Here is a 16403-nt window from a genome sequence, read left to right on the forward strand (position 1 = left end):
GATCGTAAAAATCTCAACGAGGCATTGTGGCTCAGTATGACTCGGGAGAAAGGCTGCTGAGCTGCACAGTGGGCAGAGAGGGACAGAGGAGGCAGCCTGAAAAGGAAACACGACTCGCTTATCGCGTCATTCTGGGTTTAGGCGTTGAGCAGGAAACAGCCTTTCCTCTCGGATTGTCGCAGTAGGAACAAACACACAATTTTGTCTTTGCTCAATGCACCCCTCGGCACAGAACACGCGGAAGCCGGTCAGAAGGAAAAATGCCTCCTTCGATAGAGATAGCTGTTCTGCTCCTCGGCGTCCTGGCTTTGGAGACGCGCCGGTGTGCCAGCGCGCTGCACATCCAACAGGCATTCGCGTCTCCAAATCAGACCAATAACTTCGTGGTGGACCCGGTATCCAGAAAGATCTACCTGGCCACCGTCAACACAGTCTACCAGCTGAATGGGACCTTGAGCATCGAGGTGGAGAAGAGGACCGGTCCGGTGGAGGACAACCTGTTGTGCCATGCGCCACAGCTGCCCCAGGCTCCGTGTGAGCATCCCAAATCCCTCACTGATAACTACAATAAGCTCCTGGAGCTGGATCGAGAGCAAGGGGTCGTGGTGGTGTGTGGATCTGTGTACCAAGGCTTCTGTGAGCTCAGAAAAATGGAGAATATTTCGGAAATAGCGGTGGAGTTCCCACCTCAGGGCGAGAAGACCGTTTTCCCCAGCATGCTCAACATCGCCGCCAATCACCCGAACGCATCCACTGTCGGGCTCATCTTCAGGAGCCACGGGGGAAACACCCGGCTTCTCGTCGGGGCGACCTATACAGGGGCTGGTACCCAGTTTTTCCCCAAGAATCACAGCAAGGAGGATCTGCGCTTTGAAAACACCCCGGAGATCGCCATCCGCTCCTTGAACGTGAAGGATTTATCCCGACTTTTCACCTATGACATTAACCCTTCAGAGGATAATGTGTTCAAGATCAAACAAGAGGTGAAAACCAAAAACAAGCTGAACTTCGTCCACGCTTTCATCCAGAAGACTTACTCCTACATCGCCTTCAACAATGACGCGAAAATGGGCCACAAGGAGAGCCAGCCAAACAGCATCCTCGCCAGGATATGTCTGGATACCGAGAGCCCCCGCAAATCCACGGGCCCGGAGAGCAGGAAGCTCACGGAGTCCTACATCCAGATGCCCCTACAGTGTGGATTTAACGGGAACATTTACAACCGGCTGATGTCCGTGTACCCAGCGGAGATCCACACAGACGACGGGAAGAGCTCAGTGCCGTACCTGTTTGGAGTGTTCTCCAAGGCGGACAGAAAGTCTGCTCTGTGCGCCTTCAAGTTTGGAGACATCGAGGAGGAGATCCGACAAGGCCGCAGGAACTGCTCCAACTCTCCCAGCAGCGATGTTCAGGTGCTGGATAGCGTTATCCAGGGCTCCGGGGCAGCCTGTATTATGAAGGGAAACTTGGTGGTAAGGACTAACAGATCTCTTATTTTAGTCAAGACAACTACTAATTTAATTATCTTCATTTTATCTGATTTGATTTCATGACATGGCTAGACATGTTATGCAAAAAAAAGTAATTTAATTAGAACAGGTCATAATCAGTCCAAAAGTCTTATTTAACACAAAAATGGTTCAAGATAGTTCCAGTTTTCTAGAAACAAGTGTCAGTATCTTGATGGTGCAGAATAAATGAGAATATCTGTGATAAGGGCACAATAGAGAAATTATCAACCTCACCATCAGATATTGCCAGCTTTTGACTAAAACGAAATGCTTTTTCATTTTTTTCTTTTTATTTACGTCTTGATTTCTTATTTATGTGTTATTTTGTAGACATTCATGAACATTTTCCCACAAGAAAATGAAAATGGGTGCTTTGGTTATTATTATTATGACTGCAATACAGTGTATTCCTTGTGTGCCTAACCATACTTGGCCAATAAAGCTGCTTCCGATTCAGATTTATTAAACCTGACGTTCCCTAAAGTTGTTCTGGCTTTACAAAAAAAAAGACAAACTCACTCATGACTAGCTATATCTCTCTGACAGTTTCCATTCATTCTTGCAAGCAGTTATCCTCTTTAGCCCTGAGGCTCATGACTCGGAGAGAGGATCTCCCATGTCACGAGTAGAGGTCATGATAGCTGGAAAGATGCTCTAGAGCTACGCTGGAGGTTATGGGAAGGGTGAGACTCCCCTCACATCCAGCAGCTCCCTCTCTTATCAAATATGAAGACGGAAAGGGTTCAATAGTTGAGTGTTTCTCCGTAAAACCTCAGACATGTCCTTTTTTTTAATCAAGTGTCTGCTGCTAACTATAACCCAACCACAAATTTAGCAATGTCAGTGAATAAATAGCTGCTTTGTCATAAACACATGCTCAGATATGATCTTGTGTTTTTAACTACATGCTTTCCACTCGCATACCAAACTAAATATTTGCCCTTAAGGAAATTTAAACATTGCACACTACTGTATATTTACTCCCGTTGTTTTCCCCCCATATTGATGGTGTGGAATAATACAAGCAGAGAAAGCGCTGCACAGTTTCATAGGAACGCAGTGAAATTCCAGCTTTTCATTGTGGTGGTTTTGACTGACAGAGAAGAGGTCGAAGGAGGATGTCCCGCAACCGCTGTGCTGTCAGGTCAGAAAGCTTGCCCTCCTCGCTGGCACTGTCTTGTCGGCTGTGGCCCCGGACACCCCCTCCCATGACCAGCTGTCTGAATACTATCTCAATTGGCCCACAGGCCTTCCTGAGATAGACAACTGTTCAGTTCAAAGTGGATTTTTTTTTCCTGCTGTAATACCACCTACTTTTCCCTCATAGAGTAAAGTTAGTCTTTCTTTAGTTTAGCATTTATGCCGCCTGCTGAAATGTGATCTTTCTTGTTGTCGACAGTCTGAAGGCCAGCACTGAGGGAAAGCCAGACACAATTTATGATAAGAGAGATGAAGCCGGGAGCAGAAGGGCCCGTGGGAAACGACTCTACAAATATCCACTGTGCTTAATTCTTTTTTTTTTTTTTTTTTTGCCTCTGCGTGCTCTAAAATATTCAGAGAATTCCCAATAGATCCTGGTGCTCATCCAAGCGTGGCACTAATGTTTTATCATTGCCCGCCGAGGATTTGACAAAAGCAGAGTCTTATGAGTGTTGAAGACCCTTGTAAGCCCTTTTCAAGTATTCACTGAGATGTCTAAAAAGTGATTTAGAAGAATGAGCAGCACCGTTGTGATAGCTACTATCAGCTCTTGTTTTCCATTTCACTTTCATCATTCGGAGCACTGTTCTCTCCTGTTTTCTAATCTGTACACTGCGCTTCCGTATGAAAGCTGATGGGAATTGATCTCTTTCATTTTGTCTGTCTTCCAGCTGCAACCCGAACAGCTGGACTGCGGTGCGGCCCACCTGCAGCACCCCCTGGCCTTACGGCGGCCCCTGAAGGCCATTCCTCTGTTTGAATACTCGGGTCTTAGTTCAGTCTCTGTGGACAATGTACACAATCACACTGTGGTTTTTCTGGGAACCAGTAATGGACGCCTTCGTAAGGTGAGACACACACACACACACACACATACAAGCAGTGCTTTTAAGTGATCAAGCGAAGAACTAACATAACCTCAGGTCAAAGGACATGATGGTCACCACTAAATGGAGTTAATATTTTTAATGTGACCGAGCCCTCAAGCTTGGAAAAACTATAACAGTAACAGAGTTATGTAGTGTGGCTCTGATGTGGCTGCTGAGTCTTTCAATAAACCAAACGTAGGTGTGTAATGAAACACTCCGAGCCACGGCAGAACAAGCAGCAACGTCTGCTTTCATCTTGCAGGTTCTCAGCACTGTCACCACCCAGCCCCCTCATTCCATTCATCCATGACCCATCCTGGCCTATTAAGTAGTCCTAACCATGTGCACTAATGTTCTTCAGACCTGGTTATTGTCTGAGAGATCGCCAGAAAGCCGTTTAACAAGACCGTGTGACGACGTATGACTCAGCCCTGCCGTGAGTTGGCGATTTCAGTCGGCGGCCTGCGACCTCAGCTTTGGAACATCTGCAGCGGGTCCAGCTTGTGAAAACCTTTCCCGTCCAATTAATGGCATTCCTTAATTCTGTCTCAGCCACATTCCTAGTCACCCCTGACTGAGCTTGCTAAACAGCAGCCTGCCTGCAAGCGCCACAAGCTGCTTCTCAGCTGTCTGCGGAAAACAACATAAACTGGCTCTGAAAGCTTTCTGACCTTATTGTTTTGCATTAGGCTGGTACCTTTTACAACATTAAAACCATCCTGCTGTGGGCTGTTTCGTTTTGGGCCTTCTAAAAGAGCTCCTTGTTTTCCTCCCCAGATGAAGGCACTGTTTTAGCCTCGGCTGAGCATGCAGTAATTAGTTTTTGGATGGTTTATACCGGATGCACAACATCGGTTGGGATGTTGCAAGCAACCGTGTGTATGAGAGCGTTTGTGTACGTCTGTTTGCTTGATTGCAGGTTTGACTGCGTTTTTAGGTGTTTGACTTTGTCTGCAGGCCAGCGCGAGTGGTTTAGTGATTTCATGTGTTTACTCAGATGAATGCATTCCCTGTGATTACATGCTATATATGAGTTCTGCCAGGATGTGTGTCAACCTTGTTATACAGGGAGCATAGTATTTCTGCGACCTTGGGCAACAGGCTCTGTGCTTTTTAGCTTTATGTGTCTTTCATTGTTTGTAAATGTATCTCTGTGTGTGTGGCACTGTCTGTGTGTGTGTGTGTGTGTGTGTGTGCCCCCAGGATAGAGCTGTTACAGAGGTTAATGGTGCTGTTAGTGTGTGTAATATGATTCTGACTGTGAGTTTGGCTCAGACTAAACACAGGGGAGCAGTGGTTGAGATTAAGTTAGGCCTCTTTTACTGTCTTTGAGAGAGCCCTCAGTGAAGTAATTTGTAATTACATGCATGTTTTAATGAAGTCTCTCCCTCCCCATTACAGCTGACTTCCATTTTCTGCCTCACGCCGTGTCCACCTTTATCTCACTCACTCTCTTCCAATTTTACTCTCTCAGTCAGTCAGTCAGTTCAGTTCAGCCCTTCACTTCTCAGTTCATCGCTTCATTGTCCCCCCTCTCTCTCTGTTCCTCTTTTATTCCATCTCAAATATAAAAGGCCCTTTGATTCATTTTGCAAACAGACTTTATCTCCTTCTCTTTCTTGTTTTCTCTCTCCTGCCCCACCTCCATCTGTCTTTATTCTCTCTCCTTTACACTCAGGTATACACAGCCACACACACCTAGAGAGAGAGAGCACCCAGCAGCTGAGCACTCCTTAGTTGAATAGGGTCTTTCATCTGCAGGCAGATAGACAGAGAATAGAGTCAGAGCGACCTGCCAGAACAGCATGTGTTTTGTTAGTTGACCTGGTGGCACACTGTGCCACAGCTCTCCTCACCACTGCTCTCTCTGCTCCTATTCTGCTCCCTGTCCAGGTGTGTGGGCTGCTGTTTACTCACTCCTCGCCGTGTCACTCTGCGTATGTGTTTGTAGTCACTGGGGTGCGGGGTGAAGACATAGCACAGCTGCTTAGAATCTCCAAGCCAGAGGATCGTGTGTGTGTGTGTGTGTGTGTGTGAGTGTGTGTGTAGATGGGTGGGTGGTGTTATAAAAACGAAAGTGCTATTTGGAGGCTGAGATAATGCCTCTCATCACAGGTTAAGCCAATGGTTTACTAAGCTTCTGTCTGCTGCGGTTTAACATTAACCAGCAGTAGGTGGTAATGGTTTTGTCGAGTGTGTTTGTGTGTGTGTGTGTGTGGTCTGTCATAGGCTACCTGCGGACAAAAGCCGTGTCCCCAATTGCGAAAAAACTGATTTTTGGGTCAGTGGTTAAGGTTAGGGATATGCAAGTAGTGGTTGTGGTTAGGGTTAGGGTAAGTCTCAAGGAAATGATTTAAATCTATGTAATGTCCCCAAAAGTGACCATGATCTGATATGTGTGTGTGCATGTGAGAGGCTGTTTGTGTGTTCTGCAGATGGAGAAGTGACATGGCCCGTGCTTGTCACCAGATGTCGGTCACTTTGCCAGTTCCTCAGGATGGCAGGATGTCTCCAGTGAAGGGAAACCCGACAAATAGCAGAAATAAGAGCTTTCACTGTCTGCATGACAGGAAGTCTCACTCAGCACTGTTTGTTTTTCTACGCAGCTCTGTGCGTGTGTGCCAGTGTGTGCGTATGTTTGTGCATACGTGAGAACATGTCACCCGTTTTATTATCTCGAGCTGTAGGAAGGCCAGTGTGTAGATAAATCGCCGCTCGGTGGAGCAAGATTAGGCACACCACTTGAACAAAGGGCCTCCTAAAATATATTTGAAAAGTTTGAACATATAAGAAATATTTTAGAAAAGGGACACGAACGTTCATGATAAGAAAAAGACACTTACACAAACTTGGAAGCTATTGTTTATACATTCGTATGATAATGTCGTATGGTAATGGTATGGTAATGTTTTGTGCATTTCGGGTTTCCAGGTAAAAAGAATCTATGAATCTTGCTAAAACCTCACAGTGACCTCACAGTCAGAGGCAAGAGGTGTTGAAAAACAGGAAGTAAATACATATCTGCTACATGAGGTGTTGCTGAGTAAGACACTTGGCCTTTATTTTGCTCTAACTTTGTTGCTGGTAGAATGACATTACATTGAGCAATATTTGAGGAGTTCTTCTATGTGAATGTGAAGCAAGAAGTTGGCAAAACTGTTGCTCACTTTTCCTTGTGGGAAAGTATTTATTGCACCATTCTGCACTTGTTCCAACACTGTGATCCAACATGTGTCCTCTACTCTTTCTCCACCTTGATATCTCTTTTCACAGCTGACCCTCCAGGCGAACATGACCTTGGCTAACCAGTGGACACTGAAGCTGCCAGCCAGTGAACCCGTCCATCACATCATGACCTTTGACCCCAACGACAGGAACTTCCTTTATCTCATGACCTCTCACCATGTAAGAATGAGGCTGCAGGGGAAGCTTCAGTCTCAAGATGTTTGTTAAATCTCTCTACCTCTGTCAGTGCTTTATTCACGTCGGCATAAAGAGTCATATTAGCCGCAATCAGACCTCATCTCACATCCAGTGAATCCTCCTCACCTCAATTTAGCTGAACAGTCACATAATTGTGTTGAAGATAGCTATATTTACAGACCTCCAACAGGTTTCGGTGCTGCATCTCCAAACCAATATGTTTCATGTGTATGACAGGATGTGGCTGCACCTACAGCAGTTCTGTCGTGCAGTGCAAATGCACCTAATGGTTAGTCAAGTGTGGTGAGATGAAATCACTGTACTTCCTGTCTTAGAAGTAAACAACTTATGATTTCAGATGCACACAGATAAGAAAAAGCTCTTATGAGAAAACTAAACTTGCATACATGATGAACTTTCTCTGTAAGGTTGCTACTAATGATTGTTTCCAATATCGAATAGTCATTTGACTATCTTTCATTCAGTTAATTTTATATCAAAAGCCCAAGTTGACATATTTATGTTGCTTGTTTTCTCTAACCCACAATCCAAAACACAAATATATTCAATTCACAATAATAAAAAACAGAGACAAACAGCAAATTCTCATATGTGAGAAGCTGGAACCAGCGAATGTTTGACATTTTTGCTTGATAAATTACTCAAACCATCAGTCAGTTATAAAAATTGTTGTTCACTAATTCTCTGTTGCTTGTTTCTGCACTAGTTCTCTGTTAAAGGCCTGCACTGATCTTGAAAAGTTGTTTTTATCTGACATATGTTTTGAAATGTGTTTGATTTATCCTCGTGCTGTGTTGTGCAGATGCTGAGGGTGAAAGTGGCTGAATGTGACCAGTGGAGGAGCTGCAGTGACTGTTTGGGAGCAGGTGACGCCCACTGTGGCTGGTGTACTCTGGAGAATCGGTAAGAAACACTTGTTTTTGTTTTTCTGTGTCTCGCTCTGTCTCCATCCAGTTTAACATCCCCCCCCCCCCCCCCCCCTCAGACTTGTTCTCTGTCTCTCTCAGCCTCTTTTCTCCTGCCAAGAAAAAAAAAAAAAATTCAATCAAATTATCATATGCATTAGTGTCACGCACATGCCACATGCTTTTTGACGTAATCTGTTGAGAAAATGTGGAAATGTCTGTTGTCTCTTCAGTCTCACTGCTGCAGCTGTTTAAATGAGTTAAAATTGACTCATTTTCAAGCTATAAAAGATCAGATTGATGACATAATGAAATGATTTCTGCTTGTCATTTTGATACTTGTAGCGTTTAAATCAATAAAACCGCTGAGGCTCATTTGCTGGTTTTCATCATCTTCACTCTCCATTTCAAAATGTCGCCCAGCTGAATGGGTCTTGGCAGTGACAGAGTGTGTTTTTGGGCTAGAAGGCTGTTGTTGGATAGAGCAGAATTGATTTGCTTATTATTAGGCCTCAGACCGGGGAGCAACATCATTGTTTCGAGCGCTCCCCTGGTTCTTTGGTAGTTTGGGGAGGGGAGTGACAGGCTGGGAGCGCCCAGCGAGGACTGACTTGGCTGAAGTGTTTCTGTGAGCGAGTGAGAGTACACTGTGATTAATGTGGCTCTGTCAGGGCCGGCTTTCTGGCTGTGTGTTCATTGGCTTTCATGGAGAATATGTGTGGTGTCGAGCTGTGTTTGTTTGTGTGTTGTTTGACTGTCTGTCTGTCTGTGTGTGTGTGCGTGCGTGCGTGTGAGTCGGTTGGTTGCTTGGTGATTAAAGCAGATCAGACGAGATAGTGAATTTTGTGATGAGTTGTGCTGCAGCTCTGGAGGCTCTGGCATTGCCAGGGGCCATTCAGAGCTGGAAGAGTGGAACTGATGAGAGTTGCGTGTTTGTGTGTCTGCGTGTGTGTGTGTGTCTGTGTGTGTGTGTGTGTATGTGTGGTCAGGCTGTCTCGCTGTCATCTTCCTGTCTCCTCTCCTTATTTATCTATCTCTCGTCTCTTTATCCCAGTCCCTCTCTCGCTTCACTGCATTTTTCTTACCCTTGTGATTCTCTCTCTGTCTTCGGCTTCCTTTTTTTTTTTTTTTTTTTTTTTCCTCTCTTGCCCTCGTATTTTCCAGTAGCTTTGAGAATTTAGTTATACTCTCTCAACCTGCCTCTCTGTCCCCGTATTCCTCATCTCCTCCTCCACCCAGTGCCCTTGTCCTCCTCTCTATCCTTCTACAAAGGAGCGTTGATTGTGATGATGGTGGTGGGAGGGAGAGTGCACACTGGTTCTTTTGACAAGGAAATGTCAAAGTGTGTAATGCTGTGTGTAAGTGTCAGCGAGAGTGTGTGTCGCTGTCTGGCTCTTGGAGGCCAGGGAGCTGATGTCATGAGTGTGTGTGTGTGTGTGTGTGTTTGATGCACTGTTTGGCCAGTCATGCCGGCCGCAGGGCTGGCGCTGTGGCCTCAGAGCCCATGGGATCAGGGGGTTGATGTGTGGGGGTGGATGGTCTCCTCCATCACCTCGCTGTCTGATACAACTACAGACGCTGAATACAGAAAAAAAGGCCCACCAGAGAACTATCTCACAATCTGTGAAGCCACCACTGTGTCTGTGGGTGTCTATTTGATTTTATGCATGGTTCTGACGTCTTTCAGCACGTCGGCATGTAGAGCAAGCATGAAAACATGTCTGTTCACTCGCTGGAGTTGGCATTGTTGTCTGAGAAGAGAGAGCTAGTTTCTCCGCCAGAGATAAAGCTTAGTCCTTGATCACTCTTTTCATGCTGGATCTGGTTTAATCTGCCACATGTCACAAGAAGGCACTTTAATATCTTTATTTGAATCAAATTATGCATCATGTGCAGTCTTTGCTATTCACAAATTATCATGCTTATCTGCATGTGCTTGTGTCACAGCGGCTTTTTGTGTATCTGCGTGCGTTTCCGGGCCTGTGTGTGCGGTTAGAAGCTCATATGTTCTCCTGCTGTTTAACAGTCTTGCTGGCTTACCACCTTATCTGACATACAGACACTTAGGAGGTGATGAGTTTTCTCAGGTCATATTTTAGCTGCATATGGACCTTGTTTATTTTAAGGAGCTGTTTGAAAAGCTTTTAAAGTCAGCATTCTGTTGTGAGGCAGATGATGAGTATGTTTCTGTGTGTGTGTGTGTGTGTGTCTGCTGTATGTTTATTGTATGTTTATTAGTTGCTCCAGCCTTTTAGAGCGGAGAAAAGTGCCTTGAATTAATTTCTCCTCACTGCTGCACTTGATCAAATTGTTGTTTGAATGAATTAGCCGAAATGCATTCTAAGAAAACAAAGAAAAATAGAGAAAGGAAATATGTTATGATGTCTCAAATTCACCTCACTGGTTAGTAAGCGACTTAATTTGCTGTCCAGTTGTTACGAAAATCACGTGCCATTTGTTGATGTCCATCTGAGACAGCATGTCTTTTTCTTTTGAGATTGTAAGATGACGTTTCCTGGATTCCCGCTTCAGTTTATACCAAGCGGCATCTATGAGGTATTTAGAACTTAAAGATAAAATCTGGAGTTTACTTGATAATCTAAATATATTCTTCTAGATGGAAAACAAGGAGGGCACTTTTAACCCATTATAACCCGTAAAGTTGAAGTTTTACTTTAATCTCAGAACACATGCATAATTCATAGTTATTTGTCATAAACATTTATAATTATAATCTCAAAGATAGGGCTGGGTGTTGGATACTTTTTGAGGGCTGACTGAAATGTAAAGCAGAGTATCAAAAACAAGGAGGTACAGAAAGTTAGCATCAAATGCTTTATCAGGTCTTATTTCCTTGTTTGGTAACACTTTATAATAAGGGAATGAAACACAAGTAATGTTTAACTGATGATGATTTATTGCAAGAATTAATGAAGAATGTATAATTAATTCCTGTTGCTCACCCTTAGATAGTTAACATGTAACAGATGATCAAATTAATGAATGTTTATTTACATGTACTTCATACATTAATTGATATGCAACCTAATTAGCTGGATTCCAGATACACACTGTAATAAAGGGCATTTCAGAGCCATGCATTTGATCAGCCTCTGCAAAAACTGAAGCAGAACGGTATCTATTGTCATAGAAAATTGAATTTACATAGAAGCTTTTTTTTTGTATGTGTGTGAGCGGGCTTTTATGATTATGATTATTTTGTTATATTTGTTTGTTATTATTGAAAAATAGTGGAGTGTAGCACGGAAGAGAACAGCGAAGCATAAAACCAAAAACAGTTGACTAATCAGGGCAGAATGGACAAATAGTTCAAGTAGTTGTCATGTTGAGTTATTCGTTTGCAAATGATTGCAACATTCAATAAAAGCAAATATTTTTTTAATTCTGAGTTCATTTCTTAAGAGTTCAAAAAAATATGTCCCTTCATTTCATTTCAATTCAATTTCAAGCAATTCAAGCAAGTATTTCAAATGAAAATGCAGTGAACATCACCAACTAAACAAAATCTGTGTGAGCTGATGTTGCCTTTACATTTTCAGTGTTTATTTTTGAATCCGTTCTAGTGTGACAGTTGAGTTTGCTGAGACTGTGTTCAGAGTTTATGAGTTTTTGTCTGGGGGATTTTTGTGTTGCTTGCAGAGCCACTCAATTCTATTTTTAGTTCAGCAGCTGACCTCATGGCCCCTCTCAGTCCCTCAGTGCCAATGGGACAAAGAATCTGGACGTTCACTTTCCTCGGACACAAAGACAGACACTCGCAGACACACGGACACACACTTTTAAAACAACTGTGAGAAGGAAGTGGGATGTGCCAAACTCATTATGTTGCATGTTAGGATGTAGCTAAATGGGGCTTCTTTGGTTTCTCCTTACTCTGAGGTCACTTTGTCCTACAATTCTGCACTGCAGATGAACTTAACTCTCTGCCAACTGCCAGCGAAGTTCATTAGTGAAGCAGAAGTCTGAATATGAGGCCACCTTGCTTGTTGAATGCCCTCTCACAATTCTTCTGTCCTAGAGATTCATTATACTCACAGATAGGAACACACGCAGACAGTGTATGCTCTATCTGTACCCACACAAACACACACATTCATGGATGCACAGGCTGTTGATCTACACGGATTCAGAATGAGTAGTTTTCTTTTATTCAACTATCGGTAACTGGCCCCTGGTCTTAGTGCCTGCGGGATGGGTTGCCATAGCAATGTGCGTGACCTAGAGTCAAGTAGTCTCTTGTGTTGAGCCAGACAAACTGACAGGCGAGGTCTGAATGTGACATTAGGAGACCAGAGCACCTCATAAATCTGTGGGAAGCAGACCATGAAACCCAATGGTGAGAATTCGTCAAGTCCTGGAATGAAATAGAAACATGAAACTTGGTCCTTTTCTTTACAAGGGATAAAATATTAATCTTAAAGTTCTGCATTCACGCACCAGTGTGTTAGTCCAGTAGCTGACTGGGTCTCGATTACCAGCTGCAGCAGTGACACGCAATTACTATATATGAGATGATCATTTTCTAAGATGGGACATGCTGATGGAAAAACTCTCCACAAATCCTACATCAACTTTTCAGTTGCAGCCAAGTTTTGTGCAGGCTAAGAAGGAAATGTGTTGATTAATTTCTGGATGTCAGTTTCTTGACTTTTTGGTGACATATTGACATATGACATATGACATATTGAGTACAGGAAACTCTCTAACCTAAAATATCCCCAACATAATCTAGATATGAAATGATAAACATGATTCACACTGCGCCCAAATTTAACTCAACAAGACTATAAACTGTCAACCTGTCTCTCTCTTTCCAGATGCACCATCCAGAAGGAGTGCACTCAGGGGCTGTCAGCACGCTCCTGGATCAGCATGAGTGAAGGCCCCCAGCAGTGTCCGTCCATGACCCTGACACCCCCAGAGATCAGCATCTCTGCAGACATCAAGGTACCTAATTTAACTCCCTGCACGTTGCCCATCACACCGTATTCATAAATCAAACGAGACGTGACTGTTGTCACTCATCAAGTTATGCTTGTAACGGGAGCAGTGCATGTAAAGCTGATGAAACGGTATGTCCCAGGTCTCCTTTATAGCCTGACACCTCTCGCTATTATTATACTTTCTTTTATTATTACTCTGCTTAGATGTTAATGCCAACAATGTTTGCTACAGCTGCTCCCCCCGCTGCCCCATTAATTCACCGCTCATGTGTTAAATTTTAGTCATTGTTGACTTTACTAGCATTTAATGTTCAAGTAAGTTTATCAAAGGACAGAAATGTGATGCACATTATTATGCACAGTTATGGTATCTGGAATAGTAAGTCAATAGCAACACTAAAACCATGAAAAACCTTAATGAACCGTCACCCTGGCTTAGTTTACAATTAACATGCCAGATTAGTGTGTTAGCAAAATTAGTGCAATTATTAAGGAGGAATAGGTTCTCCCTGCAAAGGTTCTGAACCTTTTCAGACAAATTTTCTATTAATGGTAATAAAAGCAATGTCTCTGACTCAAACTCATGCATTGACCTGATAAACTGGAATACTGAAATCTGTTGCTCTCTCCTAAATTAATTCTACTTAGCAATTCTAACTTTGTTTTGTTTTGAGTATGTGACAGAAGTATTGTCAAGCATGTGACTATGCATACTAAATTTGCTTGATTTTTTTTTAAGGGTTTTTAGGCCTTTTTCACGGAAGACGTTCTGACATGTCGCAGTAGGACAAGCACAGGTGTAAATAATAAATGATTGATGGCTGAATTCCATTTAGCTGCTCCAGTTTCAGGGTTGTGGTGTTGTGCACGTTGCTTCACTGTCACACTGCAGTTATATCTATGGTCACAGTGTCATGACTTACTGGGACGCTTGAACATAACGGAGCCATTGCTCATGTTATTAGTAACACCTGTGCTTTTCCTATTATGACTATTAAAAATGTTTCCTATGATGTGAAAAAGGCCCATTGTTCCACGGTTATGCGCAATAAAAAAGGAGGAGCTACTCACACTTGGAAAAAATTACAACGAATTGTTGACAATGGCAAGACAACTCCAAGAGCTCAATTTTTTTTAAAAAAGAATTGAATCTTAAGAAAAACATTTTTTTGTTTTTTTTGTTTGTTTTTTTAATGTAATTGGCGGTGCCTTTCCAAAGTCGCAATTTGACTGATGTGTGTTGGTGCACATCTTCTATCATTTCCTATTGTGCAAAATGTTAAAGTGCAGATGTATGATCTAAAGATTAGTTTTTGGTGCATGATGTATTGCTCAACCCTCAACCACTAACAACACTCCGGAAATATATGGTAACAAAAAAATGAATATTATCAAGACATGAACTGCATGATACCATCACCTTAACATGAGTTTCTGCTGTGAGAATGTAACAGTCGTCCAAGCTGGAAACATATCTAGACACAAAACCACACAAGGCTCTCCTGCTACACTGAAAATGAGCCTGAGAGCAAAATAATCCTCATTGTAGTTTCTTGACTTTGATCATGAGCATCACCTGTCAAAATCTGTCTTATATACTCTTCACTTATATCCTGTGTCATATGGATTTGGGACACAGGGAGACTGTTAATATTGAGTGCTACATAACACCACCAGTCTGACTTTAATTAAACCCAGCAGGATGATACATCCTTTCAAAAAGAGCTTGCGTCATACGTTGGTTTATGACATGTATTCTGTTGTTTTCAATAACGTCTCGCAGTCAGTGTATCATGTAACAGAAGCATACTAAAAATGTGATAATTAGGTCACTGAATTTTGACACTTGGAATATATTTGACCTTTAATTACAGCTCATAATTAGACGAGGCTGAGAGACGACAGGTCATTAATTGGTTCATTAATTGCGGATATTTGCTTTTTATGTAGGTCAGTTTGGCTGGGCTGTAAGAGATCCACCAGCTGCCCGATTCAAAGAGAGAAAGGAAGCACAGCTCAAGGTTGTCTCCCCAAACAGGAAGCAGCAGGCAGGAAGTCAGGGCCGTAGCCAGGAAATGATCAGTTCCACTGAACAATAGAACAGATTTTTAAGACATGTTAGCACATGTTGCTGGCCACTTAAGTTGTATCTGCTGAACCACAGGATTTGTCATCATGCTCTTCCTCTCTGCTTAACAGTCTTCGCCTGCCTGCCCTACTCTGATTTTTTCTCACATTGAAATCATTTAGCTGAAATTCAGTCATGTCAGCGAGGTGTTATGTTTCTCATTATACGTCTGTCATACTTTATCACATAGCCAAATTTAGATGTGAATATAACGCTGTGCCATCTGTTTCTTCATTGCACATTAGTTTCTCTATTTCCTGAAGTCCTGAACAAACTTGAAGTAATCTGAGCACCGTTTGCCCTCTTTCCAAGACATACTGTACATACGCTAGGTTTGACTACACGCGTGTGGGCATGCAGAATTGAATTTCTAATTAATTTCTGTTAGGATGAGCAGTGTATATTTATAGTCTCGTGCCTGTTTCTGTCGTAGGATGTCGGCATTCTGATAAACGGCAGTGTTCCTGATCTGGTCGGCTCCCAGGTGGAGTGTGAATATGGGTCGGGGTTTTCTACAGCTGCCACAGTGCACCTGGACTCCGGTCCCGCTCAGATCCAGACCTGTCCCCTGCTCCCTCGGGACAACTACCAACCAATCCCACCTGGCACAGGTGAGACTGCAAACAGGCATCTATTTGGCTTCACGCCAGCCATATCTCTCCACACAATACAAGTACAGTATGTGATTCATTTTTCTTATGTACAAGATGTTGAGCTGCTTTAGAACAAATGTAATTTCCCCTTTCATCGTTCGAAAGGCAGCGAAGTCAGTGTGGCTGTAGAGAGAGGACGTCTCGCTGTCTAGTTTGGTGTTATGACTGCGATACCATCTCGAATACTTGGAACATGCAGCATTGTGTTTATGCCTTTGTTTTCTGCAGATCATGTGACTGTTTCTGTGGCGATAAAAGTGAATGGCACATCTGTGGTATCTGGGAGCTTCATCATCTATGACTGCGAGAGGACCGGAGAAATACACCCAAAGATGTCGTGAGTCACACATCTACTGTCACAGCTGTTTATCTCAAATTATTCAGGGTCAGTGAAGCTTGATAATTTACAGCGTCATTCTGATCCCGTGCGTCCAAATTCACTTTTAGACAACAAAAGCAAAGATTAGGAAAAAAAAGTCAAAAAATTAATATAAGCTTATGTAGCAGAAATTTAGCAGTTTTTTTCTTCCTTCCTTTTTTCTTCCTTCCTTTTTTCTTCCTTCCCCTATCAATCATTTCACAACCCCACCAATTTATCTTGTGACCCTTTTCCACTGGTGTAAACTACACAACTGTATATAAAGTAGGTAAAAATAGCTCCACCTCGACCAGCTACAACAGTAAAATGCTGCTTACACATTGTTGCATCAGTATAAATAATCAACCTCT

At 42.9% G+C, this 16403-nt stretch overlaps 1 protein-coding gene across 1 annotated transcript in view; it reads left to right on the top strand.

Annotated features, from left to right (window-relative positions):
- The window catches only part of plxnd1 (plexin D1), a 61416-nt gene continuing 45013 nt past the window's right edge, over window positions 1-16403 (top strand). The window contains exons 1-7 of the mRNA XM_042408330.1: window positions 1-1472; window positions 3383-3559; window positions 6854-6985; window positions 7827-7927; window positions 12768-12897; window positions 15455-15632; window positions 15903-16011. Of these exons, the coding sequence (XP_042264264.1) occupies window positions 261-1472; window positions 3383-3559; window positions 6854-6985; window positions 7827-7927; window positions 12768-12897; window positions 15455-15632; window positions 15903-16011 (2039 nt within the window). The 5' untranslated portion in view covers window positions 1-260. The remainder of the gene's footprint in view (window positions 1473-3382; window positions 3560-6853; window positions 6986-7826; window positions 7928-12767; window positions 12898-15454; window positions 15633-15902; window positions 16012-16403) is intronic.

This window comes from Thunnus maccoyii, chromosome 4 (genome assembly GCF_910596095.1).
Source record: "Thunnus maccoyii chromosome 4, fThuMac1.1, whole genome shotgun sequence".
In the NCBI taxonomy this organism is placed as follows: domain Eukaryota; kingdom Metazoa; phylum Chordata; class Actinopteri; order Scombriformes; family Scombridae; genus Thunnus; species Thunnus maccoyii.